Raw genomic sequence first — 27,753 nt, 5'->3', positions numbered from 1 at the left:
CGAAGCTGACTTTCGAATCGCTTAGATCGGTGAGGGGCCCCACGACTCACTCAGATACTGAAGCGGAAACAGAAAATGCTCCAGAAAACGGCATGGAATCCATTCTGAAAGCCATCCAAACTAGCCTTCAAGATATAAACGGGAAGATCGGTCACCTTACATGCCTCGTGGACAACATGGCGACTAAATTAGATGGCCAAGGTGAGAGACTGGATGAGGCCGAGACTCGCCTGTCTACAGTCAAAGACGAAGCGCATGCTAGAACTACTAAATGTAGCGGGATGGAAAAAGTACTGGACGTGATAAGAAGCAAAGCAGAGGACTCGGAGGTGTGCTCGCGCCGCAATAACGTCCGAATAGCCGGCAGCTTTTGGAGGGTTCCAGCGAAGGCGGGTGCGGGGTGCTCGGCGGCTCTAGGCAGAGCAAGGCTGGCACTCGAGGCGCCCGAACTTCACGGAGTCTGTTCTCTCGGTCTGTGGGGTCCGGTGGGGACGTCAGGCGGGAGCGTGGGGGGTGCACCAGCGAGCCTCCGACGGCGGTGATTCAGCTACTTCCCTCAGCGGGGGGAGAGCGGCTCGGCGGAGCGGGGCTCTCCCTCGGCGGGGACGGGGAAGCACAGTACGATCACAGCCTCGAGGAGGGGCTGGGGGGCACCAAAAGGTCACAGCAGCGAGCCTCTAAGGTGAGGTGACCCGGCGATTACCCTCAGCGGGGGGAGAGTGGCTCGACGGAGCGGGGCTCTTCCTCGGCGGGGACGGGGAAACACAGTTGGTCACGGCCTCAAGGAGGGGCTGGGGGCACCAGGGTCACGGCTCCGGCGGGACAGAAGTCCTCGTAATTACCGGCAGACGGGCAGAGAGCAGGTTGAGCCAGATGGTCCTGTGGCTTAGGTCAGGGGGCAAGCTCAGACAAGCCCTTGGAGAAAGTTTCAAGCACAAGTCAGCAAAGTCTTTTCATCAAGTCTTTTCCTCTCCTTCCTCAGCAAGGCAAGCAGCAGGCCAGTCCTTCCAGCGTCTTCTTCTCCTTCTAGTTGGGCAGAGGTTCTTTGTGGGAAACAGGATTCTGATTTACAAGGAGCAGGGCTCCTACTTTGATACAGCATTTCTTTTGTCTTGTCAGGCCAGGGGGGCCTTTGCATAGTCCATTTCAGTGTTGAAGCACTCTGTTGTGCAGTTCCTGGCTTTTCCTTTCAGTGTGAGGGGCAGGCACATCAGACGCTCCACAGGAGGTGGAGCCAGCATTGTGTGGACAGGGGTAGCCAGGAGTACCTTGTTGACAGTGCTTCGCCTTTCCTGGGCTAGGAGTCGGCTGAGTCATCAGTCGCTCCCCAGGGGGCGGAGACAGCATTGTGGTGGCAGAGCACAGCCTATTGAGAGTCCGGGGCACTCCCACCTCCCACCAAGGTGTGATCCTTGCATTCACCACCTGTCATCCCCCAGCCCTGTCACTCACATAACCCAGACAGTCAGATAGACATCCAAGCAGAAGCGGGCTGAAATGGTTAGGCAAGCAAATGCTAGCTTTCTAAAAGTAGCATTTGCAAACACAGGATATTAAAATAAACTTTACTAAAGGATGTATTTTATTATTCTGAGTTCAGGCATACTAAACTTGACTTTCTACCATGTTCCCTGAGCCTGCTGGGATTATAGGGTGTAATAACTCCAGCAGCTCATCTGGCCTAAAAGAACAGGTAGCCTTACAATAGTGAAAAACGAATTTGGCTGTAATTCACTATTAGGACATGCCACACACATCAGGGCTTGTCCTACCTTACACTTACAATGCACCCTGCCCTAGGGCCTACCATAGGGGTGACTAATATGAAGCAAAGGGAAGGTTTTGAGGCTGGCAAGTGTGTGCACTTGCCCAGCCAGCATGACAGTACCAGACTGCACACAGGTCCTGCAATGGCAGACCCTAGACACATTTTAAAGGGCTGCTTCTGTGGATGGCGCAACCAGCGCTGCAGGCCCACTAGCAGCATTGGCATTTACAAGCCCTGGCACTCCTGGTGCACTTTACTGGGGACTGACAGTAAATCCAATGAACCAATCATGGAAATCAATCACATATATATTTTGCACAGGGAGAGCATATGCACTTTAGCACTGGACAGCAGTGGTAAAGTGCCCAGAGTCATTAAACCAACAAAAACAGGTCATAGAGAATATTGGAGGAAGGCAAAAAGTTCAGGGATGACCCTGCCAAGAGGGCCAAGTCCAACAACGGTTGAACCCCACAGAAAAGCACGGGCTAAAGTACTTGATATCATGGCTGACATGCACCTACACGATATATGGAGGGTGCGGAATCCAGGGATTAGCAAAGCAACACACACATCGGCAGCACACAATAGCTGGTCCCGTATTGACTACTGGCTAGGTTCCGAAGCTATACTTTTGTGGACCACGGGTATAAAACATATGCCTAAAACCCTATCAGACCACAACCACATCGTATTGTCTCTTCAAGTGCCGCATTATACGCCGCCTCCATATAGCTGGAGTTTTAATGCCACTGCCCTCATGGACTCTATATATGCAGATACTATAGCCAAGGCAATCATGGATTATTTTCAATTGAATAAACAGTCCACGGATGATATATGCCTTCTCTGGGAGGCTCATAAGCACTACAGTGGGGATATTACGAGACATTCGGACACAATTGGCACGCTGTGAGACACAATTAAAATCACTAGAGAGTCAATACGAAAACACTCAAAATCCTTCTGTACTGGGGGAGATACGACAGACACTCACTGAATACCAATCCTTTGCTGAAGATGAGATTAAATATATCCAGAAGCTTACCAAAGCCAGAGCTATTGGTGAAGGAGGCAGACCGGGTAGGGTGCTGGCCTCCAGAATTTGCGAGGGGCGTAGGTCCCAGGCGGTTCTGAAGATACAAGACGAAACGAGGCACACCTGTACAGATCCGATGGGTATTCTGCGGGGGTTTGTAAAAACATATAGCAAGCTCTACAACTCACAGCCAACTGCGTCACCTGCTGAAATATTCCAATATCTTGAAGATGTGGCCATTGCATGGCTTTCGGACACACACAGGGCCTATCTATCGCTCCCGATCACTGTAGAGGAAGTTTCAGAAATAATTAAATCATTGCCGAACGGAAAAGCACCTGGCCCAAATGGGTTCACATGCGAATTTTACAAAGCATACACTGACATGTTAGCACCCCATCTGCTCACGATGTTTGGTGACGCTTTTGAGAAAAATATTCCTCCGCCAACACTGCGAGAAGCGGTAATGATAGCACTCTTAAAACCAGCGAAAGATCCTGAGTTATGTGGCTCATACGACCCTTATCGTTAATAAATGTGGACTCTAAAATTTTAGCCAAAATACTTGCCACAAGACTACAACCTCTTATGACCAACTTGGTCCTCCCAGACCAATCTGGTTTCATACCATCTAGAGCCACCACGCATAATACCCGGATGCTGTTCGCTCTGTCCCATTACCTGGTCCCAAATACCAAAGCGGTAGCGGGCATGTTAGATGCCGCTAAGGCTTTTGACTCCATTGAGTGGTCTTACATTAACACAGTACTTAACAGGATGGGTCTTCCCCCGATTTTCACGCAGTGGGTTAAGCTTCTATACACTCACCCGGTGGCTAGAATTTGGATCAATGGCTATGTTTCTGACCCAATAAATATAGAACGTGGGAGGAGGCAGGGATGTCCGCTGTCCCCCTTATTGTTTGCCCTAGCCCTTGAACCACTTGCTTGCAAGGTCAGACAGCAACACCACCCATCTGCACTCCAGTTTCCAAGTAGGCCTCTGCACATTTCACTTTACGTGGATGACATGCTACTATATGTCTGTGACCATGAGAGCCATCTGGCACCACTACTACAAGAGTATATTAAATTTGGAGGGCACTCTGAGCTTCAAATTATAATTGGCATAAATCATCTATTATTCCTTTAACTGACACCACATTACCACATACTACTGAATTTCCACTAGAATTGCAAGAGGACACCATTAAATACCTTGGTGTATGGTACCATAGAGACCCGGAGATTGTTATAAGAACCAATTATGGTAGAGTGTTATCTTCACTAGAAGACAAGGTGAACCGTTGGATACAACTACCACTATCACTTGCTGATCGTATAGCGATTGTTAAAATGGTAATACTCCCCAACTTCTTTACTTTTTCAACAACATCCCAATTCCCCCCCAAGGGAGGTTTTCAAACGGATATCCTCAGTAGTGCTCAGGTTGATATGGGCAGGCAAGCAAGCACGAATCGAATTACGCATCTTGACTTTACCATACTACAGAGGGGAACTTTGCGTACCAGACTTTCTCTTTTACTATTTATGTGCTCAAGCACAATATGCCACATACTGGTACCACAAGATTCCATATCTGACACACATGGCTATAGAGGAAGGGGACGCTTCCCGATACCTTTAATAGCAATTACAACACATAGTCGCCCACCCATAAAAGCTAGAGACATAAATACCGTTGATGCCACGAATGCTGCGTGGCAACGCATAGGACAGTTGACAAATAAACTACCACTTTATGCCCCAGCTCTACCATTGCATTTCCACCCTGCTATATCTTTTACTAGCGAGGAGGTGGGCATGGGCCTATTGCGTCAAGTGAGACTGGATACAATGGGAGATCTATACAATAACGGGAGATTCAAGACAGTGCAGGACTTATCATATATACAAAATCAAACGCTGATGTTCCGCTTCACCTACTACAGGTTGCAGGAAGCGATCAAAAAACTATACACAAGCTATCAAGATGTCCCGTTTATACACCGTGGCGCAAAATGAAATAAATTATAATACTAACAAGGCAAGGGATAGATGGAACACTGCATTGGATGATCCACTCACGGAAGTAGACAGGCAGACCACATGCACTTTGATAAAAATGCTAACACCTAACGGTAATTTACGACTTGTACATTTTAAATATTTGCATCAAGCGTATCACACGCCTGTGAAACTGTGTAGATATGGGCTTAGGTTGGAAGCGAACTGTAAACGATGTGGTTATGATCAAGCTGACTTCATACACTTAGCATGGCACTGCTTGAAGACACATTCATATTGGACAAAGGTCACCTCAGTATTGACAGACATGGTGGGAATCTTGAGCGATGTCCGGGCTACGAAACCAAAGTTTTGTGTGATAGCGTTGCTACTCGCCAAACAACGAGTCTCTATGTGCTGGGAAAGCAAGATGGCGCCTTGTATCAAACAATGGCTCACTGTCAGGCTACGTTGAGAACGTATGAAGAAGAACTACCTGCCCGCTCCAGACCGAAAGACTTAAATGCAAATCCTACGATGTAGGGATTCAACTTGAATATGTCCTCCTGTCTCTTTACAGTAACATGTGTACTTATGCAAAGAATATGTCCTTATATAATTTGTTATCACTTGGATGATGAATGCGGTAGTGTAATGGTCCGTTTGGTTTTTACTGTATTCATGATGTATACCTTATAAAATCTCAATAAAAAGATTTTAAAAAAATAAAATAATGTATGCAGATTCACAGTAGGCCGTGGGACCTGGATGAGAATGAGTACAGAAAACCGTTGGTCCCAATGGGAATATTCAAGTCATGTATTACTTTGTACCCAATATCATAAACTGCAAAACACCTTAATGAATTAATTTCAAGATCATTTATATGGAATATCAAAAAAACACATTAAATCATGTGATACAGTGCTTGTGGGTAGATGGAAAGAGAATAATCACTACAAAAGAGTTTATATATACAGCGTAGACAAACAATTCACACAAAGCCTGGCTGGAGATGCTTATTATATTTAGATTTTTCACAGGTTGTTAGATACAGCATGAACATTCTGTGTTATCTAGATGTGGAAGAAATCCTCAGTCCAGGTATGTAAAGTTGGAAAGGTCAACATTTCGACCCCTAAAAGGCGGAGAGTCCAATTAAGCCTTGCAGGGGGTCTTCATCAGGGCAAGAAGGGAACAACCTTAAACCCTTAAACCCACCGTTGCTTAACACGTGGGAAGGATTTGGAATTGGTCTGATGGCTCCAATCAGGAGAAAAAGGGGGACCTCTTCATGGTCCAGGAATCTAATGTGCCACAAGGTTTGTTTGATTCCAGAATCAGGTGATGGCACTGGACAATATTTAACTTTGCAGTTGGCATGGGCTGGCCATAGGACCTGGCATGTACTAATAACTTTGATAGTGATTGATGTCTTGGCACAATATTTGATAGGGTGTTAGCAAGTTTAGCTCAATGAGGGAATCTCAGGTTTTAGATAGATATATTCAGCCAGATCACATCCAAACGTTTCCTACAAAAATCCATCACGGTAGACACCCCCATTAGAGGCCATCATAGATGTGGTATGTGTCAGGCGTGTGACAACGCCATTGTTGCCGACCACACTGACGTCAGTAAGAGACAAATTAAATTAAATCAGATGACGAATTGCAGGACCACGAATGTGGTGTACTGCAGTATCTGCCCGTGCAACCTCCCCTATGTTGGTGAAACTGGCAGGGAAATTAGAACACGAATTGGAGAGCACAAATCCAAAATTCAGACTTCTAAAATATCAGCTCCATTGGTCCATCACTGGCTTCAAATGAGACATAAGTAATCTGAGCTCAAATGGACTGTGCTAGAGAAGATCTAAGCGAGCAAAGGACGCGATAGTGAGAAATTGTGGAAAACCAGGGAGGTTTTCTGGATTTTCTTCCTAAATTCTGAGAAGGAGGGAATTAATGAACATACTCCCTGGGAACAAGCAATGGGAACACGCAATTTAACTTTCTGTGCTTTTAGTATGTGTTCCCTTCTTCATTTAGACCCTGCCTTGGGAGGTTTTCTGGTTATCTCAGCTAGCCTGGACAACTAACCCCTTAAATCAACCTGCTTATTTTTCTCCACTCCCAAGATGGCGCCATTCTTTGACGTTGCATCCTTTCTTGGAATACTAGCTGATTCTAAGTATAGACTAGCCGCTCCATTCCGGGCAGTCCTTTGTTTGTTTTCGCTCCCCTGCTTCGATATGGCCTATGCGTGATTGATTGAGACTTCCGCCGCACGCCATATCCCGCCGCTCTACCTATAAATTCCAGGTTCAGCGTCCTTCTACCGCTGCCTGTTGTCCATCATTGACGTGACGGACGCCATGACCTGCGTTTGGAGCCCAGGACTCGGATTGTTTTTGACCGCCATTCTTGGAGGATATCCTATAGTTTACCCCGGGGACCCGTGGACTCTCTGTGCCCTCTTCGCCCGGCCGGGCGCTACCATAGGAGCGCAACTCTAATCTCATGAGGTGAGAACTGCTGGTTTACAGTCACCTTGTGTAGTTTCTCGGCTCGTTACAATTAGACCTTTGACTCCCCTATATTGTGTGAGCGTGTTTTTTGGTCGTGGTTGGATTTACTTTCCTTTTTGTCCCCTTTCTTTGTTCTCCCTCCCCCTGTTTTTATTTTCTTCTCCCTTTCCCTTGCTTATTTGTGCGTTTTTCCCGTCTTCTCCATTCTTCTGTGCTCTTTTCTCTTTTTAATTTCTCCCTTCTATTTTCCACGCTACTTTCTCTTACTTCCTTTTCTTTTCCCCTCCTTCTTTCTTTCTTTCCTCCCTTCTTTCCCCGCCCCCGTTGTTCCCTTCCCAGTTTTTCTCTTTGCCCTCTCCTTGTTTTTGTTTCCCTCCTCCCGCCACAACCCTATCACTTAATCTGTTATCTCATGGTTCACGGACACCCTCAAAGCAGCAAATAAAGCCTGCCGAACTCTCGAAAAGATCTGCCGCAAAGAACAGACAACGGAGAACATGACAGCCCTCAAATCCACCACCCGCGAATACCATCAGCAGATCCGGAACACTAAGAGGACATCGGTCAAGGAACGACTAGACAACAACGCCCACAACAGCAAAGAACTCTTCAGCATCGTCAAAGAGTTCTCGAACCCGAACGCCAGCAACAACGACATCACCCCTTCGGGAGACCTCTGCAACTCCCTTGCCACGTTCTTCCACTGCAAGGTTACAGACATACACGACAGCTTCGGACCCCAACCCATACCTCCGGACACCTGCCCTACAACCTCCACCAACACCGTCAACGCCTGGACCCCCCTCAGCAGTGAAGACACCATCCACGTCATGAACACCATCCACTCCGGCTCCCCCTCCGACCCGTGCCCCCACCACATCTTCAACAAGGCCGACACCATCATTGCAACCCACCTGGGGAACTTTATAAACAGTTCCTTCACGTCAGCCACCTACCCGGAGAGCTGGAAACATGCAGAGATCAACGCCCTCCTGAAAAAACCCTCCGCAGAACCCAGGGACCTCAAGAACTTCCGGCCCATCTCTCTTCTCCCCTTCCCGGCTAAAGTCATTGAGAAGACAGTAAACAAACATCTGACCGCGTCCTCAAGGACAACAACTCGCTCGACCGTTCCCAGTCCGGATTTCGAGCAAACCACAGCACCGAGACCGCCCTCATCGCAGCCACAGACGACATCAGAACCATGATGGACGACGGAGAAACAGCAGCCCTCACCCTCCTAGACCTCTCAGAAGCCTTTGACACCATATGCCACCGCACCCTAATACTCAACCTCCACAACACAGGAATCGAGGGGAAGGTGCAGGAATGGGTCAACTCATTCCTCACAGGCAGAACCCAGAGAGTCCGCCTCCCCCTTTCCACTCCACGGCGACCAAAATCATCTGCGGCGTACCCCAAGGATCCTCACTCAGCCCAACACTCTTCAATATCTACATGAGCCCCCTCACCTCCATCACACGCAAGCACAACATCAACATCATCTCCTACGCCGACGATACCCAGCTGATACTCTCCCTCACCAAGAACCCAGCCACCGCCAAATCCAACTTCCAGGAAGGAATGAAAGAGGTAGAGGACTGGATGAAGCTCAGCCACCTCAAACTCAACTCGGACAAGACTGAGGTCCTCATCCTCGGACAAGCCCCCTCGGCATGGGACAACTCCTGGTGGCTCCAGCGTTGGGCGCCGCACCGACAACCATGGACCAGGCACGCAACCTGGGCTTCATCCTGGACTCCTCGCTCATGATGACCAAAAAAGTCTACGCCATCTCATCCTCATGCTTCAACACCCTGCGCATGCTCCGGAAGATCTTCCGTTGGATCCTCACCGAAACCAGAAGAACGGTCACACAAGCCCTCGTCACCAGCCGACTGGACTACGGGAACGCCCTCTACGCTGGAACAACCACCAAACTCCAGAACCATCTCCAGTGCATACAAAACGCCTCCACACGACTCATCCTCAACATTCCTCGCCACAGCCACATCTCAACCCACCTGAAGAATCTCCACTGGCTCCCCGTCAGCAAAAGGATCACCTTCAGAATGCTTACCCACGCACACAAAGCACTTCACAACAGAGGCCCGGAATACCTCAACAGCCGACTCACGTTCTACACCCCCACCCGCCAGCTCCGCTCCACCAAACTCGTCCTCGCCATCATCCCACGGATCCGCAGAGCCACCACCGGAGGAAGATCATTCTCCTACCTTGCAGCGAAGACCTGGAACGCCCTCCCCACACACCTCCGACTGAACCAGAACCACCTCAGCTTCAGGAAACACCTCAAGACCTGGCTCTTCGAGCAGTAGCAGCACCCCCCCCCAACACCTTGAGACCCCAACGGGTGAGTAGCGCGCTCTATAAATTTACTGATTGATTGATTGATTGATTGATCTCCACCCTTTTAGTCTTTCTCAATACTTGCCTATACCCATTTATTTTTGGGCCCGTTTTTAATCTACTATGACGTGGGCTAGGTCTAGTCCGTTAGTTATCTTTTAGGCCCGAGGTTTATTCTTTTCCTTTTTGACTCTTCCGTCAGATTTTCTGAACCAACATGTTTTTGACCTGAGGCCTCTCGCTTGATTCGGGACTGGGGTCTCCCATCCTGAGCCGAACGGGAAGCTGCCGTGCTCCCTCTCACTTCTACTTTGGTCCGTGAGTTCTCCATCTTCCAGGTAAAATGCGAGCCGCAATGGCCGGAAGTATTTTAATGTTATGTGGAGCTATGTTTCTTTGTGGGTGCTTACTTCTATTCCCCGTTTCCCCCGTTTCCCCTTTCTTATCATCTAGCCATGTGAACAAGTTTTGCTGCGTTTCCACCTGGACGAAGCCTTTCTGTTACTTACTTGAGCCACCGGCCCCTTTTCTTGTCTGGATAGTTTTATCAGCTATATGCACATCTCGCTATACCCAGAGCTTGTCTCAGGCGTCTGCCTTTCCCAATTTGCAGTAAGACAGGGATGTTCTGTGACTGCACCTTTGTCCTTTTTCTTGGGCACACAGTGTGTTTCGGGCACCCTTGAGCATGACTTACCCTATGGACTGTGTCTGTTTAACTTTTATGAATTCTAAGTTATTGTCTCTTACAGGTTTTAGGTTTGAATTTTTTTTTAGATTAGAGAACATATTTTGATTTTCTGGGCTCTCTGGGGGCTATTTTTGAATGATTTTTTCACTCTCTCTTTAACTCTTCTGCCTCAGACTTGGAATTGATTTGGGACTCTCTTTACACGTATCTTTCTTTGCTCTTTATTGGCACCAGGTGAAGGCATTCTTGAAAAACGTATAGTAGTACCATTGTTGTCCTTTTCAAAGGGAGAATGTGTCTAATCATATTTTATATACTCTTTTGCCTTGTATTTTGGATGGAACGGCCATACACAAAATATATCTGATTTGGGATCCGTGCCACCAACTATATAAGTTCACTAATTCTCCTGAGCACTCACAATTTATACAACAATAAAATGATAGCACAATTTGCAAAAAGTCTTTCCAATGTATCCAAAGCAGTTCCAGGTGGATGATCCCAATAATCGTATCAAAAAAGTTCTTCAAATCAGAATTCTTTATTTTTACTTCTCTTCAAATAAAGTTTCTCCACATTCCATGTACAGGTGTCATTTATTCAGCCAGGCATTGTGAGTGCTCAGGAGAATTAGTGTGTTTGTAGACCTACTTGTAGGTTGTGTGGGGTGTTGGTAACCACACCCTTCCTTTGAGCACCTAAACGTATATTTGAGGACCTTACTTACCCTTACTTGCAGAGCGCCACCTCACCTGGGTTACCAAGTGTTCTTCAACTATATAAGTTGTTGCTGCCTTGCCTTGTTTCCCCCACTTGTGTATATTAGCAACAGAGATTTATATTGTCAGTTCCCTGAGGAAGGAGATGGCTACTAGTTATCCCAGCACGGAAACGCGCATCGGCACTGTGCAAGACAAAGCCCATTGGGCAAGGATTCCCTGTGAATACTTATGCACTATCGCCCACTCTACTATTTATTTTTTGGTCTCTGCCTTTCTCCTTTTGTATTTGGTTGTATATATTTATTGTGTCATTGCCATATGTGAGTTGGTTTGAATGTGTGTGTAGCTAGATGGATGAGAGGTTTGGGGTCCGTCTTTTATCTGTTTGTGGGGATGAAATATTTTCATTTTTTGAATCTATATATTGGCTCGAAAATGGCCTAAAAAGAATCAGAAAATTCCTTTGTTTTTCTGAATATTTTGCAGCACATAATATATTTGTTTTTTGTATGTTTATTTTGCTTTTTGATGCATCCCTTGACAAATTAAATTGACTGTATCTAATGTATTTCTAATAAATTCTGCTTATTTGTATTATAATTTTTGTATCCATCTTGTGTTGCATTCTCCCTGAAATTGTATCTTGTCTGGTTCTTGGTATCATTTTTGAGACGTGGTTACGTTCCAGTATTATCATTTGGCAGGTGACACCCTTCTCCCTCGCCTGCGAGTGTGGACTCTTTTTTGCAGATCTAGCAGTGGGCCACAAGGCGTGCAAAACATGGCATTGGCTTTACACAAACACAAACAAAACAGAACTCATTGCTTTTACAAAGGATGCTAAGGGAAATGAGTAGAGGGTTGAGAAAAACATTTCTCAGAGTTTTGCAACATACTATGCTGTCCTGTATTCCCCAGCCATTACACAAACTGAGTAGGCCAAATATATGGCTGATCCCCCAATTAAGAATCTGATGATAGAGGACAGGGAACACCTAGAGAGAAATGTTACAGTTGAGGAACTTGGAGAGGCAGTGGGTCAACTACAGTCAGGTAAGACACTGGACCCCAATGGGTTTCAAATTGAATTTAAGGCTTTCATGTCACATCTGAAAGAGACGCTTAGCAAGTTTTTTTTCGGACCCTGGATGGGGAGTTGCCCCCACCAGTATGTCCAAAATAGTTGTTATACCTAAACCCGGCCATCTCCACGAATGATGTTCCTCATACTGTCCCATCTCCTTCCTAAATGTGGAGGTGAAGATTTGGAAAAAAGACAGTGTCAACTGTCTATTTAAAGTAATCTGTTTCTTTGTTCATGGTACCAGGTCAGGCTTTATGCCCATCCGGGCCACCAGGCACAACATCCGATGTGTCCCCAATGCATTTGTGCTGCCTACCAAGCTGGGTATGTCCTAGCCAATCTTCCTGGCCAACTTCCACAACATGTTTGATTCTTTGGGGTAGAACTACCTCACTGCTCCCCAAAATTATTTATGGCCATTATTGCTCTGTAAAATAGTTATAAACAGATTTGACGGTGTGGTTCCAGACATTGTGTTGTTCTTTCTGAGATATTTTCCAAATGCAATTGGGTACTCCACAGGGGGGCACACGCCAACTCACTTGATATATGCCACGGCCATTAAGCCTTTGGCCGAGTGGTTTATGGCTGATACTCAAGTACTGGGATATTGTTGGACAAGGGGGGTTGGCCATAAGAGCGGCACTGTATGTGAAGATGTTCTTATTTTCCAAAATGAATCACACTGGTTCACACCCTGGGTTCTGAATCTATCGTAAGCTAAGCCTGCTCTTTCTTTACTCACACTACTGCAGCCCTGAGGGGCATTTTTGCGGCACCGATACACCCCTAGAATCTTAATATTGAAATGTTTAAATCGTCTTTGATGGCCAATGGCAGCCCCTGACATCACACAATAGTATAGGGCATCCCACTTCGTTATTCTAAATGAATGATGATTTGATGAACTTGAGGAACTGGCTTTCTCATCTTTGTAATGGGTGATGCCGGGTTGCAGATTCTACACAGACTTTACTGTGGTGCCTCACTTTAGCTTTGTAGGGCACTAACCAAAAATGTCTACTACAAAATACAACCCCTCGTTCAGTTAATTTCTAAAGGAAATGCTTTCAGCTTTCCAGCTTTGATTCTATCAAGATGGTGTCAGGTGTGTCACACTTTTCTCATAGGTAAGACTGTAGTTGTTCATTAGAACACTGTGGGCGGCTGCAGTAGAACATACAGGAATCAGCTGACAGGAGAACATACAAAGGGTGATAACAGATTTGTTGGGGATACCAAGCTAATTGTAGCAATTATGGTATTTAAAGGTGATTATTCTCCCAAACAGTGAGGCAGTGTAATGACTATCATAGGAAGTATTCCATCAACATTGCCAATAGAAGGTCCGCCTCCCTCTAAATGAGGCTGGCGAGCCAAGGGTTTGGGGGCATGCTGCTTGAAAGCGGGCCCTATATCTGTTTCTGAATCCTACCCTACTACCACTTTTGAGGATAAATGTTGGCTAATCACCTGAGCTATATCTGGAGAGTCCGATGAGTACACAAACATTGCAATTAAAGTTCAGTATAATCCAAAGTGATTGAACACCATTGTAAACCATTGCACCCACCAAGACACTGTCCAATCCAAACCACCTCCAGTGGAAACTGGAGAACCTAGAGAACATGCATCACCTCCCACAATCTCCTTTCTTACTGTCCCTCTCAATAAGCAGCTGAGAAATAACAGGGGATGCATCGGAATGAAGGATAAAGCTGGAGATCATGGGCGACTATCGCCAAATATTAGAGTGAATGAGCAAGGAGATCCTCGGCTACTGCCACATGTGTGCTCCTCTGTCTCCATGCTAAATATTCTATTGAAAAGATGGACGCATGTTCTAAATACAACTTCCTGTCTTTGTATCTTTGTTTACAGACTCAGTTAAAGCTGTTGCCAAGCTCTGTCTTCCAGCCTGCCCGCCAGTCTCTGGCACAGTAGGAGGAGCTACTATTACCACGTCTTGTTGCCAAACGGACCTCTGCAATGGAGCAACCGGCATGAAGATTAGCTACACACTGCTATTCCTTGCAGCTGGCATCAGTGCCCTTCATCTCAAAGGAGGACTCTAAGGTAAGAATTAGAAATTGATACCTCTTTCCATCCTCTTTCACAGGTTCTGTATGGGCTTCATGATGTGTTCCCAAAGGACTTTTAGGTCAATCGGCGTGAGAGAATTCCCTGCTGCTAGATGTGGATGTTCTACTCAAAGCGAGGGTCTGGATGGTGGTACCTGATACCTGTTCCTTGGCTAACGTGTGGCATCCAGTGTGAATAAAATACTGAGACATTTTGTGTATTTCAACCAGAATGTTATCTGTGGCTGTGATGAGGTTGGTCTCAGGACTGCGGGTGGGATGGAAACCGGATTGCGTGGCGTCCAGTAGTTGCTGTGCACTGAGGTAGTGACCAAGCTGCTTATTGCTGACTTTTTCCATGGCCTTGGCTGTGTAGGGTAAAAGGGAGATGGGGGTAGTCTGATAGTTGAGTGGAGTTGGCTAAAATTTTCTTTTGCAGTGCATTGGCTCACCTAAGTTTCCCGGCATTCAGGAACATTTTGGAAGTGTTGGAGTTGTTCTTCCTGCGGGTGAGGACTTTCCTGATAGGGGAGGCAGCTATATTATAGATCTGATGGGTGCAGATGTCTGTTGGAGAACCAAAGTGGATGGCCCTTATGAGGTTGGCTGTTTCTTAGATGGTTACATTTTCCCAAGTAGTAGAGGGTTTTCCATGAGTGTTTATGGGTATGCTCAGTGTGAATGAACAGGGTTCTAGTTGTGGGTTTGAAGTTTTTATAGATGGCTTTTATTTTGTTGCTGAAGAAGTTTGAGAGGTTGACACATTCTTCGTGCCAGGAGATGCTGTTATTTGTGGTGAATGCTTATGAGGTGACATCTTTGATAAATCCGAAGCTTTATGTGTCACTGTTGAAGCTGTTTTCTATGCGTTCTGCTCGGGCCTCTCTTATTTGGGAAACAACCTTTACATTGTGGATTTTACTCCTCAATACAATCACAGCGTGGTTGTTACAATGACCACGTTTTAACCACGCAGTGCCACTACTATGCAAGTCATAACATTGACTTGCAGTAGATTGTGCTCTAACATACCGACTAGAATAGTTTACTATTCCAACACCTTCCCTATTGTGACATAGGCTGGAGTTGGAATAGTAAATTATACATTTCTAATGTTATGATGCCGTCTACTGTAAGTCGATGTAATGACTTGCGTAGTAATGGCATTGCGTGGTTACAACACAGTCATTGCAACGACCACGTTGTGATTGTATTGCGGAGTAAAAACCGCGTTGTAAATGTATCTATTCCTTTTTTTGCTGGTGGTAGTATCTAAAGGATGCTCTGCATGTCTCTTTGTTATTTTCTGAGTGGTTTGTACTCCATTTTCTTCCCAATTATTTGCCATGTTGGTTTTGAGATTGGAGTTCCTCTGTATACCAACTCACCTGCTTTTCTGTCCTCCTCTGTGTATTGTGTTAATGATGTGCCAGAGAGTTAGCAGATCCGGTAATCCATTCGTCAAGATGTTTGATGTCGCTATTGAGGTAATTGGTAGGTTTTGGCTGGTTCGGGTGCAGGGTGTTGAGCAAGTTGGATTCTGAGATGCTGTTCTATCTGCGTTGTTTTGTGGTGATTTCAATGTTGTTGAAAGTGTTGAAGACAGGGTCAGGATTGTGTTAGTTGGAGAGTGTGTTTGATGACGTGTTGTGCTGATCCCAGGTTCTCTAGGCTCTGAAAGAGTACAATGGTGTTGGTGTCTTTCTTATCACTTAGATGGAAGTTAAAATCTCCTAGTAAGAAGTCGTTGTTAAGATGGTGGAGAGGGGGTAACAAGGTCAGTGGTAGTCTATGTGAAAGTGTCTCATGGTCCCGGAGGTCAGTAGACAACTGTTCCACTCAGGGTGTACAATGCTGTGATTTGTAGTTTGAAGTGTAGGTGCTCCTTAGGTCGTATAGTTCTCAGTCGTTGTCATGCAGTTTAAGGAATCTTTTAATATTATTGCAATTCTCCTTTTTTTTGGTGATCCTGTTGGTGGTCCTGTTGTGCAATCTTGTAATATGTTGGGATGGCTGTGGAAATGCTTGGTACCAACTCAGAGGTCAGCCTGGTTTCAATACGGAAGAAAAGGTCTGGGGTGTCAGAGTCCTGGGTGTCCTAGATTTCCATGGTGTGTTTACTAAGTGATTGGGTGTTGTTGGGGAGGATGCAGGAGATTTTGTCCTGAAGTGTGTTTGTTGGTGGGCACTGAGGGTGTGCTGTGTGTGGTTTTGGGTGATGCAGGCATGGTGTGTGGGACATGGTATATTAGGCGTCGGTCGGTGTAAGCAAATGCTCCCTCGGTGTAGTGTGGTGTTGCAGAGCAGCCGTGAGTGGAAAGACACCACTTTGGCTCTTTCACGCCTGACCCCCTCCAACCACTGCATTGCATGCTATGTGAGTATTTGGAAAATGAAATCATTAATCTTTATCCAATCTATGTGATGTTAGAAAGTGAGTGGATGCTAGGTCAAGACAAGAGTCTTGCCACAAGACATGCTTTATAGACACCATTAAGGGAGTCTTTTCTCTAAAAACTTTTATCTCTGCATTTTGAAAACTGGATTCTGGAGGTGGTGATGTGTGAAGAGATTATGTGTGCATATTTGCTCTGCAGCAGTTTGCTCTGCTGCTGGTGTGTTCTGTTGTTTTTAAGCCGCATTATTACATTATAATATTGTTTTGTTGTACTGAAGTTTTTGTATTGTGTTGTCTTTTGACTGTTTTGTTTTGTTGTGCCAGGCAAAGTTTTAATGTTGGTGTATGTTGCTTTATTGACATTATTCCACTGTCTCTAATTGTTTACTTTACATAGGTAAACAAATGCAGCTACATTACCAGCCCAAAGAAGTACATGCTTTGAAATGTCCTGTAACAAGAGCAATTTACCACTAAGGCAGTAAAATTACGCTGCTGCAGCTCTTCAAGCACTTAGGACACCAGCTAGTTCAAAACTGTGACTGCCAACAATGCTCACTTTATGTGATGTGTCGAACATTATCTACCAGTTTTAATCTGAATAATCCATAAAATAGTTGAAATGCTGCAGCATCACCAAAGTTAATATAGTATCCTTCAATTGTAGTTTGAGACATTGTCAATTTTAGCCTGCGGTTCTTGAGCAGTAGACTAGCCCATTACCATTGAAGTCCCTTAGGCTAATGGTGGCAGACTATGGCATTCCTTATAGTAGCCTAGGGTCTTTTGGTGATTGCTCAATATTGTGATTCTAGAATTAAGGCTGAGGCCATCCCTATAGCCGATGAAGAGTGGACCCAACACATTTCACAGTTATACGCCTCCAGTTCTAGCTGTGGGGCTCAATGGAGTTTAACGTTGTGACTGCACCTTCGGATATATACAGTCTGCCCTCTTGTGAGAGGAAAGAGGTTTTATTAGGGCGCATGGTCCTCTGGGGTGATGGGCCCAAGCGAACTTCCAATATCTCACATCAAACATGAAGCTTCTGCAAGGGGTTTTCTGTCTGGCTCCTGTTTTTCATCACTGTTACCTAACCGGAGTTATACCATCTTCCTGGAAGAAAAATGTTGTTGTACCCTTATATAAAATGGGTCTAAAACCTCTCCTGCCAGCTTTAGGCAGATTGCACTATTGGATGCGATTGGGAAATTGCTTGCCACGACTATTCCTCTTCACCTTCAGGAATGGGCATTTGGTAATAACACTGTTCTTGTTGAGCAGGCCGTTTTTCGCAAACACTGTGGAACCTTAGATAATGTCATGGCCCTTCAAACGCTGATTGAAATGTACCCTGTGGGTAAAGGGATGGCTTTATATTCTTCCTTTATTGATTTCTCCACGGTGTTCAACAGGGTTGACTGTAGGGTGCTGTGGAGGAAACTGTCCACACTGGGAATCCCCACTCATCTTCTTATGCTGATCATTGCCCTGCACTCTTCCACTTGGACCCAGGTCCTGATGGGAGGATATCAGGGTTTGTTCAGCAAAGTGGAGACGCACGATGGCTTGAAGCAGCGGTGCCGACTTGTGCCCCTTCTTCCCTCTCTTTACACCCATGACTTACCAAGCAGAGTTGGACAGTCTGAAGGGAATCCACCTGAACTAGGATTCATGAATGTTGGTCGTCTACTCTACGCTGATGACGTTGTTTTATTTAACCCCAATAGGATTACAGAAGCATCTTGCTTCTATTTCCAAGAGCAAAGTTATGGTTTTCAAGTCTTCGGGATGTAGAGTTAAGAAAGATTTATATTGGTTCTTGGGGAATGATAAGTTGGAAGTGGTGAAGATTTACTCATATCTTGGCTGAATTCTGTCCACCAAGTTTCTAAATAAAGATCATATTAGTCAGTGTAGAAGTAAGGAATTATCTCAACCCTCAGCCATTCACATACTATGAAATTGCTGTGGGCGAAGGCACTTTGCCCATTTACTTGCAGTCTATAAGGTTAAAATCCCGCTTTCAGTGAGTTATGCCTGTGACATGATGGAGTAGTGGTGTTGGTCCTTTTTTGAGATGGTTGAAGGGTATATTTTGCACCACATTTGTAACTTGAATCCTTCAACTGGTCCCTCCACCCTTTAGCTTGAATTTGTGCTCCTCTCTACAAATGTGTTTTTTATGGCAGCCGTTCTAATGTGGGGGAACAATTTATTATATAGTGACTCAGCCCTATCCATGCTGCACTAAAACATGAAATATGTTTAAGCTTGGAGGGAAGAAGTGTCCTTTTTACTAATTACTTCAAAGCACAGCATATATTCGAAGTTGGTCAGAATGAGGGGCACCTCTCCCAAAGTTTGTTTTAAAAAACCTGATCAAAAAATCTATTTATGAAGTGAGCTGGAAAAGGGACATTCTACTGTGTGCTCAGAATGCTTGCAGTGGAATTTTATTTGAAAGCAGCATTAGTAAAAAACCTCAACTGCATGTTTTATGGAACTTTCCCCATGAGGTGCGTAGAACAACTGTAGGTTGGAATTGCTGCAGCTACGAGTTGTTACTGGATCTTGGGAAGGTGTACCTAGGGGTGAGAGGCTTTGTGAACTTTATTTGAACCATGTCCAAGACTTAAATCATGTGATTGTTGTTTGTCCTTTGCTACTTTCATTTTGATGTCAATTGTTAGGACCATGTCAATTTCTCTTTGCCCCTCTATCTGAAATAGGTTGTACAACATTTTTAAAACACATTTTAAAATATTTTGAAATATGTTTGTATGCTGTAAAATTAGTACTAACTGGTTTTGTGCCTGTTTGAATAGGGTATTATAGATACTATGCAATGATACCTTGAAAGATGATATGTATTAAGTAGGTTGCTTGTTAGGTATAAAGAGTGCCGGGTGTAGCATTGTTTTTTTGCACTTTTCACATCCCTTGATCTTATAGCGTTTTATTTGTTTCTCACTTGAAAGATAATGGATTTCATAACAGAAGTATGGTATCAGTAGAGCTTCATAAAGTTGAGCTTGTTCTCTGCCTTTTTGCTCTTTTTATCCACTGTATCGTATTAAGGATGTATCGTTTCCTGCATTGTCATTCCCCAACCGCCAATAGAAATCTTTCCTAACTTCACGTCCCATTTGTACTTCATATGTTTTTGGGTAGAGCATGATACTAAGCTGTATGGCATCTTTTTGCATTTATACATTGGCATACATTTTATTGTATGAGTCTCTGCATTGCTCCTTGCATTAATCTGCCTGTGTTTATGTGAACCACTTTTGAGTTGAAAATCCTAATAAAATAAAATTCCTGTTTCTAATCTGGGTACTTTCAATAGAAGAATGTAGCATTGTCTATAGTAATCTAGTTTTCTAGACAAGGGCATTGCCAATGGGAGCTCACGGTTTTCAATGGTGCACTGGGCCATTTCCTATGAGAGCCTGGGGTCGTTTAGTGGTGAACTAGGGCACTGTATATGATAATCTTGGGTTCTTCAGTAGTAGACTTGGGCTGTTTCTATGATGGTCTGGGATGGTATTTCAATAATGGGCCATGACATGTCCTACAGGATTCTGAGTGGCCTTCAGTGGTAGATGAGGGCACTGCCAAAGTTACTCTAGTGTTTTTCAGGTTTAATCAACAGACTTGATTTCTAGTGTGGCATACAGGTAATGCCATCACAAACAAGGTGGCTGTCCAGTCCACCTGATCACAAATGCACTTTATCCTTTGCCACTAGTATTAAAGCAGATAGGACAGCCACCACTTTTAAGATGGCTTAAACCTGTTTGCAAACTCTAACTCATGCCCTATGGCATTTCCGAACACAGCCTAGGTTCTTGATCGTGGGTTTGAGCACTGCCAAGATAGTTCAGTAGTAGGTAAGGGCATGTCAGTGGTAGACTATGGGATTGCCAATAGTAGCATGGGTTCTGCAGTTGTTGCCTAATTTTGACGAGGGGCATGGAAAAGTAGACTACACCATTGCCTAGGATAGTCTGAAGGTCGTCAGCAGTAGATTAGGGCATTGCCAATGGTAGCCCAGGGACCTTTAGTAGCTGACCAGGGTATTTCATACAATAGCCTGGGGTCTTTCAATAGTAGAATAAGACAATACCTACCATAGCCTGAAGTCCTTCAATAGCAGGATAGGGCATTGCTAGGTAGCATACGATCCTTCAATAATATACTAGAATGTTGCCTATGGTTCTGTGTTGCCCGTCAGAGGTAGAGTAGGGCACTATTAGTGGCAGCCTGGGGTTCTTCAGTGGTTTACTGGGTCCTTGAGGAGTTGAGTAGGGCATTGCATATGGTAGCCTGGTGTTCTTCAATAGTCATCTGGAGCATTTCATGTGGTAAGCTGGGGGTCTTTGTGATAGAGTAGTACATTGCATACAGTAGTCCAGGGCCTTTCAATGGCTGACTATGGCATGGCATTACTTAAGGTAGCCCAGGGTTATACAATGTGTTTCGGGTGGGAGTTTGAATGCGCAATCTGACATAAACACGTCATTTCTTCAGAAAGGTGGTAAGTGGACAGGTTCAGAAGAAGATTGTTCGAGAGGGGAATATTTGAAATATGTGCAAACTAAGTTGAAAAAAACTTAGTACCTACATTTTACCATTTGGTGAAACTTATGTTTTTAGTAAATCAATGATTTTTATTTTTGGTCTATAAAGTAACACATTTTCCTTTGTGTGCTTTCTTTTTTGCTAAGGTGGAGATGTTCCAGGCCGTCCTTCTCAGATTGACGGTCACCAGCACTGCCAGGTCCCCTGCTCTGGAACCACTATCCAGAGAGAGTGAATGGGCCATGGGAAGATTATCTAACCTCCAAAGTCCAGGCAAAACTTGTTATCCAATGTCTCTCTAATTAATTGTCCTTATGCTTGACCTAGTGTTGTATTCAAAATTAACAAGACCCACTGTGTATTTGTTGAATAAAGGTTATTATATGATTGGCACTCATTCAATAAATGCCGAATAAATTTCCAGCTCATGCTTCCCTGCCTCTCCATTGACTCCTGCATACATGTTTTTGGCCATTTTATTTACCTTGATGTATCCCTTTCCAGGTCACTGTTGCAGCTGGCAATACTTACCTTCAGTGAAAAAGTTGTATGTGTCAGTCATAATGCTGATTCTGCAAGATGAATCTCTTGACAAGGAGTGCATTGAGATCCGGACCCTGAATACATAGAGAGTTTGGTCCCTCAGCACGCTGCAATGAGGCTTTTGTCTTTTTTTTCAAAATCTATATTGATGAATGTCTCATACATCTTACTGATCCTGATAAGCTGAAGTGCAGACCCCTCAATGCACAGGACCATTGCTCACACTGTTTCTCAGTGTCCTGCTGTGACCTACCACTCTGATCCAGTGCTGCCAATAGCAGCATCTGTGGCACTTTAGGGACATGCGCACTGGCATTGTTCTCTGCTGCCAACAGGTGGCAGTGATTGTGACGAAACGTACAATTGTCACTTCCTGCTTCTAAATTTTCCTTTTTGAATCGATCAAGTGCATATTTCATGCATAGTTTCCATAATGATGTGTGCTTTAGTACAATTTGTCAAAGCTTTGTACAAGAAAACATGCATTTGCAAAAAAAATAATGAGGAAATAGTAGGTTGACCAGGCATCCCAGATTTGCCCAGATGGTCCCGGTTTTTTGCCAGCTGTCCTGGCAGATTTCAGGAAATTTAGCTCCTGTCCCGGTTTTTAGAGAGGGTCGAATGAAAATGTGAGGGTTGCTTTTTTATGTTTTACAAAGCAGGGATTCTCAGTTGTTTCAAGAAAGAAATTTAATTAACAGGCAAGCAACTGGGTTAAAAACATTTCATGTTATGTATGTTTTGACTGCCTGTTCTGTAATTCTATGCTGAATTCTGAATTCTGTCCACTAGCTTGAAGTCAAATTGTAGTCCTTCTTCTATTTCCGTGAAGTGTCTTGGTTTTTGGCATTAAAATTCTGGTCACCCTAGAAAAGAGGGTGTTTTTTGTGTGACAAGAATAGGTGTAATGGCGCTGACCGACCTGCTTGTCGCAAAGCCAGTGACCTCCATGCCCAAGAATAATGCACACTCACACCGTCTTATCCAACATGAGACTAAGCCCTGAGAGATTTTTGTCTTGTTTATTTATATCCTCTGGCCACGCTCTGCTGTGCGGGTCAAGGGTCATCCAGGGGGATCCGGGTTGTTACTGCATCCCTCCAGTGTTCAACCAATCTTCTTTGGAACATTGGGTGTCACACAGAGACTCATAGCAATTGACTGGGTGTTGAATTTGTACGTAAGTTTTAGGGATGGCTCAGATTTCCACCTGATGCTGATATGGCTTCTTGGCCGCCTTCCTTTCCTGAGGGCATCAGGGGTTGGACTGGAGGGTGAATGGTGCTGACCTCAGTCACGTGATCCCCAGCTCATTCAATCTTTCCTCTCATTATCTTGCTTCACCCACCTCTGCCAGTTCATCAGGGTCACCGAGCCCCCACTCTTTTGAATCACGACAAGTTCCTAGTCACAGTTTCTGTGTCCAGGCAAGTGGACACCATGGTCCTTTTGGGGTTCGAGCTTTCTGACGCCTGCTCGCTTTATCATTGTTCCTCTCCCTTTGGCTTTGCGTTCCAGTGTGGTCGAGGATTGCCACCCTCCATGGAGCTCATGGGATAATGTCAGGTCCATGATGAGCACTGTGTTGGGCAGTGAGGGGTGCTTTTGTACACCTGCAGGAATATATGTTCCATGATTCTAGTCTCGCACACTCCTTTTTTATGAAGGCCTACTAAGGTATTTTTGTCCGACCCAGGGAGGGCTAATAACTCTTCCAAGGCTGATCTAAAATGGATTAATTCAGGAGTCACCCACATCCTACGCCAGTAAATTATAGGGCGTAGGGCAATTTCCTCTTCTAAAGGTCTAATACCAAGTTCCATTATCAACGGAGTGAGGGGGTACTGGGTGGGAGAGCCAACAAGGATCTTAAGAATTGATTTTACGTCTTGCTAATACCACCCACCGGGCGATGACCCCACAGTTCGGCTCCGTATAGGATTGCTCCCCTAGCTTGGGCTTTATGTATTTCAATAATCGATGCACTGGCTTGGTTGTGGACTCTCGGTGCAATTTTACAATACCACCCGTAATCTGGGCTAGTCTAAGTTTGGCATTTGCCAATTGGGGGGCCCAGTCCATTTTGTCCGTAAGAGTGATACCCAAGTAATCAAAAACAGTGACCCTGTCCAAAGCTACGGCATTCAATGAATTCTTTAAACTCTGCTCCCTGAATGCAGCGGCCATAGTCTGTATTTCTTTGGAGATGCCAAATGTCCAGAAAACTATGCAGGGAGCAGGTTCACCTTGCAGAAGTTGATGATTCTGTGAGCCCTGTTACTCGGTACTTGGGATATCCAACAGCCAGCACCATTGCCAGTTGCCTGCCCGGAAGAGGCTGAAGTCAAGGCTGACATTACTCATGGGGAATTCACAACTTTCTTCTGTGGCTACCAGTGCCATTGGCCCGCTCATCATCTGACATGCCTTGCAGTTCTTCACCAGGTCATCAAATGATGCGTCCAGGCTGAGGAACCAGACCTTTACTCAAAGGCGAGGCTTCTTCCCTGGTGACCCGTATGCTAGCTTGATAACTCTCTTGCACAAAGTTGCTGGCATCACCATGTGGTGGCCTCTACAGAGCAAGCTGAATAGTGCTACACTCAGCTCATTTTGCACCCTCCACAGCTGGGATAACGGTCCCCTGTCCTCGGGTATCCACTTGTTGGCATCTCTCAGGAAAGTATTCCATTTCCACATTCCTCCTTGGAGGACGGTGAAGACATTTTGGAGTGCTTCGTCTTCTTGGTTGGCTGAGCTCCTGCAGAGACACTGATTTTAGTCAGGCATGACGACTCATAATCCATCCAGAGGCTTGAAACCCGGATGTATGACATTACAACGCATGCTTTTACCACGCATGCTTTTACAACGTAAGTATTACAACGCAAACCTTTACAATGCATAGTGCTTTGGAGTACTCGATAGTGAATAGTTTAATTTACTATTCCAACTCCAGTCCCCGTGGACACTAGGGAAGGTGTTGGATAGTAAATTAAATCTATTCCCTATCCTAGAGCGCCCCTTTGTAATGGTTTGCGTTGTAATAGTTGCGTCGTAAAGGCACTGCGTGGTAAAAGTTGCGTTGTAAAGGATGTTCCCCTTGAAACCCTGATGCTGTGGTCATTTGCAAATTCTGCTGACCTGCTGGGTATTGAGATAGGAAGCCAGCTTGATTCTTTGCTCCAAGGCCTTATGCACCTGTAAAATGGTACCACTCTAGCTGCACCCCCCATTGTGTAATGCTCGGTGGCACGGTGAAGCAATCCCACCGAATAATGCAACCATTATTTGTTGGTAATTACCATGAACCCACGGCCACACAGATATATATGAAAGTATTTGCACCCCCATTTAATGGCCAGGACCTGCCTTTCAATTACCTGTTCTGTTGCTCTCCATAGACATTGTTGAGCAGGGCTTGCTTCACGTTGTTGAAGGTTTAGAATTTTTTGTTGCCCCAGGCCCTTTTCACAGACATCTTTGTCAGGGCTCAGAGCGGGTCCAAAAGTGTTGTGAGTCTGGGAATAAACCGGAAGCAAGTAGTTGGGGAGTGGGCTAGGGGCCTGTTTTATGGCTTCTGACTCCTTTCTAGGGTCTACGTTTATTCTGGTGATAGCATAGCCCAACATTCAATCTGTGGCTAAACAATGGGCTCTCCTCCCAGTGTAGTTTAAGGCCGTAGTCCCCGAGTCATTGTAGTACAGACCGGAGGCGGTGATGGTCCTCTCTGGTGTATATGTTTGTCTTGGTTTGTGCTAGTGGTGGTCTGGGTTTTAAGGGCGGATCCTGTTTGATACATTCTTGGATGTTCCTGAGTCTATCTGAGTCATTCCAGTTTCTGCTTTGTGGATCATCAGCTGAGGCTTCCGGCTGCCTTTTTCCAGAGTGGTGTATGTAGAGCTTAATTTGAGCCAGTATCTGTCAGTGGGGGCCAATGGAACTCATTTTTAGGGATGATCACAAATGTTAAAGAGAGAAAAAACACACAATGGAATGATGGAGGAAGAGAAAGAAGAAAGCATAGTAAAAAAGAGAGAACGTGGAAACATCCAAGAGTGAGGTAGAGGAGCAGGGAGTGTCTGGTAGTGGATTAAAGAGGCCTGAGGCATATTCAAGAATATGCAGCCTCAGTATTCAGCATTCTGACATGTGCTGGCCACAGACTTCAAAGGTGAGGTTTGGACACTGGCACTTATTCTCTTATAAATTAACGAGTGCTTGACTTCTGGAAGAAATGTTCCTCCTCAGAGGGTTCTTCAATCGGGTTTTGGCATGCCCACGCAGTGTCGCTCCTAGCACGGCACCAGACTTCATCCTCAAGAGTGAGGGTCCAGTTTGCTGTTGACAGTATGGCTCTTCCCTTACCTTTTCACCAGTTGTGTGGGACAGGCACCTGTTGGATGCTCCTCCCTCCTACAATTCTGGCTAGGGTTCCCAGTGCTGCGCTCGGTGGTGCTCAACTGCCTCGGGACGTCTCTAGTTTAATCCCAAAGCAATTTAGAAAAAGAGATTATAATAAAAAAATGTTTTGAGTTTTCACTTATAACTGTTTGTGGGCTGCATAAATACTTTACACTTTGGCTTTAAGTCAAGTCTTTTTTCTCAAAATAAGCATGCAATTCTTTTAGCGAAATGAAAAGGAAAAAATAAACTAAGCGGCCGGTCAATGTCCAAGTCGATGTACAGGGGTCCATTCCTTTTGGAGCTGAAGCCCTCACACACCCGAAAGGGTGTCATGCTTCATCATCGGGCTGGCGCTGCAATGCCTGACGGGCATCTGCAAGGGAGGTCTTTGACTGAGACCTTTTGTTCCAATGCCGTTTGTGAAGTGAGATGTGGGGCTAGCAAGTGCTGATTGGTGGTACAGAGAGTATATAAGAAAATGGTGATATTAAAGAAGACTAATTAGGTCTCTAATGTACTTCTATGGTTAAAATGTGTCAACAGCAGTAAATACAATGATCTCTTATAGCTCTAAAATCAAGGTCTAAATATTTTGTTCCGTGTTAGTCAAAAATGATCAAGTGGCTTTACATCAGGACCAGAAAGAATCTAATCTACACAGTGAATGGAATGCAATTCTTGTCCAGGATAATCCAGACACAGTAAACCTAATTGTGGAGTAACTTAATGCAATGATTTATAAAAGAACCAACTTCGAAGAAAGATATCAACAGGGATATGTGACAGTGTAGGGACACGCCCGCAAAGACAAAATGCCGTGGTGCACCATGCAGAAGATCCAAAACATGCTGCTAAGGGGATACTGTGACTAGCACAGTGAAGTACCCACTCAAACAGCAAATATGTGGCACATTTCAAGGTGAAGACAGGCCATGGGATTTCATGCATGATGTATGGAGGACATATCACTCACCCAGTTAGGGTGACTTGTTAGCCTCCTCGAGTGGGGCCAGGATAAACGCTTAATTAAACGTGCTGGAATAAACAAGCATTTGCAATGCAATAGGTCTCTCATTTGCACTCTTTATACTTATAGTCATTGCTTAGGAGAAGAAAGGCTGGCCATAAAGGAGGCACAGCTACTTCCAGCTTTCTCATAAGCAATGACTATAAGAACAAAGTGCGTGTTTACACACCACTTGCGGGTTTCAAAGCACATAAATAAAAGGCATTATCATTTACAATTCCAAGAACTCAAACTCTTGCAAATGCTTGTTGAGCTCTGAGATGGAGGCAGCAGCAACCATGGGAAGGCAGGGACTGTGACGCCAGGCCGTGCCTCTCAAAATCTAGAGGGAGGAAGAGACAGCTGCAGTCAAAACAAACCTTGGTCTTTGAATGCACAACAAATGTGGCAAGATAAGAACAATATTTACAGCCCTGATTACAACAGAGCTCTGTAAACCAGTGCTACATCTTAAAGAAAGGAATAGTGCTCGTAGGCTCTGAGCAACAACACATGTAACAGAG

General features: G+C 44.9%; 2 protein-coding genes across 2 annotated transcripts in view; both read left to right on the top strand.

Moving 5' to 3' along the window:
• LOC147718161 (ly-6/neurotoxin-like protein 1) overlaps positions 1-21,649 on the top strand; it is a 48,485-nt gene extending 26,836 nt beyond the window's left edge. The window contains exons 3-4 of the mRNA XM_086919233.1: positions 14,092-14,286; positions 21,420-21,649. Of these exons, the coding sequence (XP_086775359.1) occupies positions 14,092-14,285 (194 nt within the window). The 3' untranslated portion in view covers position 14,286; positions 21,420-21,649. The remainder of the gene's footprint in view (positions 1-14,091; positions 14,287-21,419) is intronic.
• The window catches only part of LOC147718160 (uncharacterized), a 467,639-nt gene that overhangs the window by 196,000 nt on the left and 243,886 nt on the right, over positions 1-27,753 (top strand). The window lies entirely within an intron of this gene.

This window comes from Lissotriton vulgaris, chromosome 4_2, assembly GCF_964263255.1.
Source record: "Lissotriton vulgaris chromosome 4_2, aLisVul1.2, whole genome shotgun sequence".
Taxonomy (NCBI): domain Eukaryota; kingdom Metazoa; phylum Chordata; class Amphibia; order Caudata; family Salamandridae; genus Lissotriton; species Lissotriton vulgaris.
The sequence above is the reverse complement of the archived record's forward strand: the minus strand, read 5'-3'. Positions and strand labels throughout refer to the sequence as shown.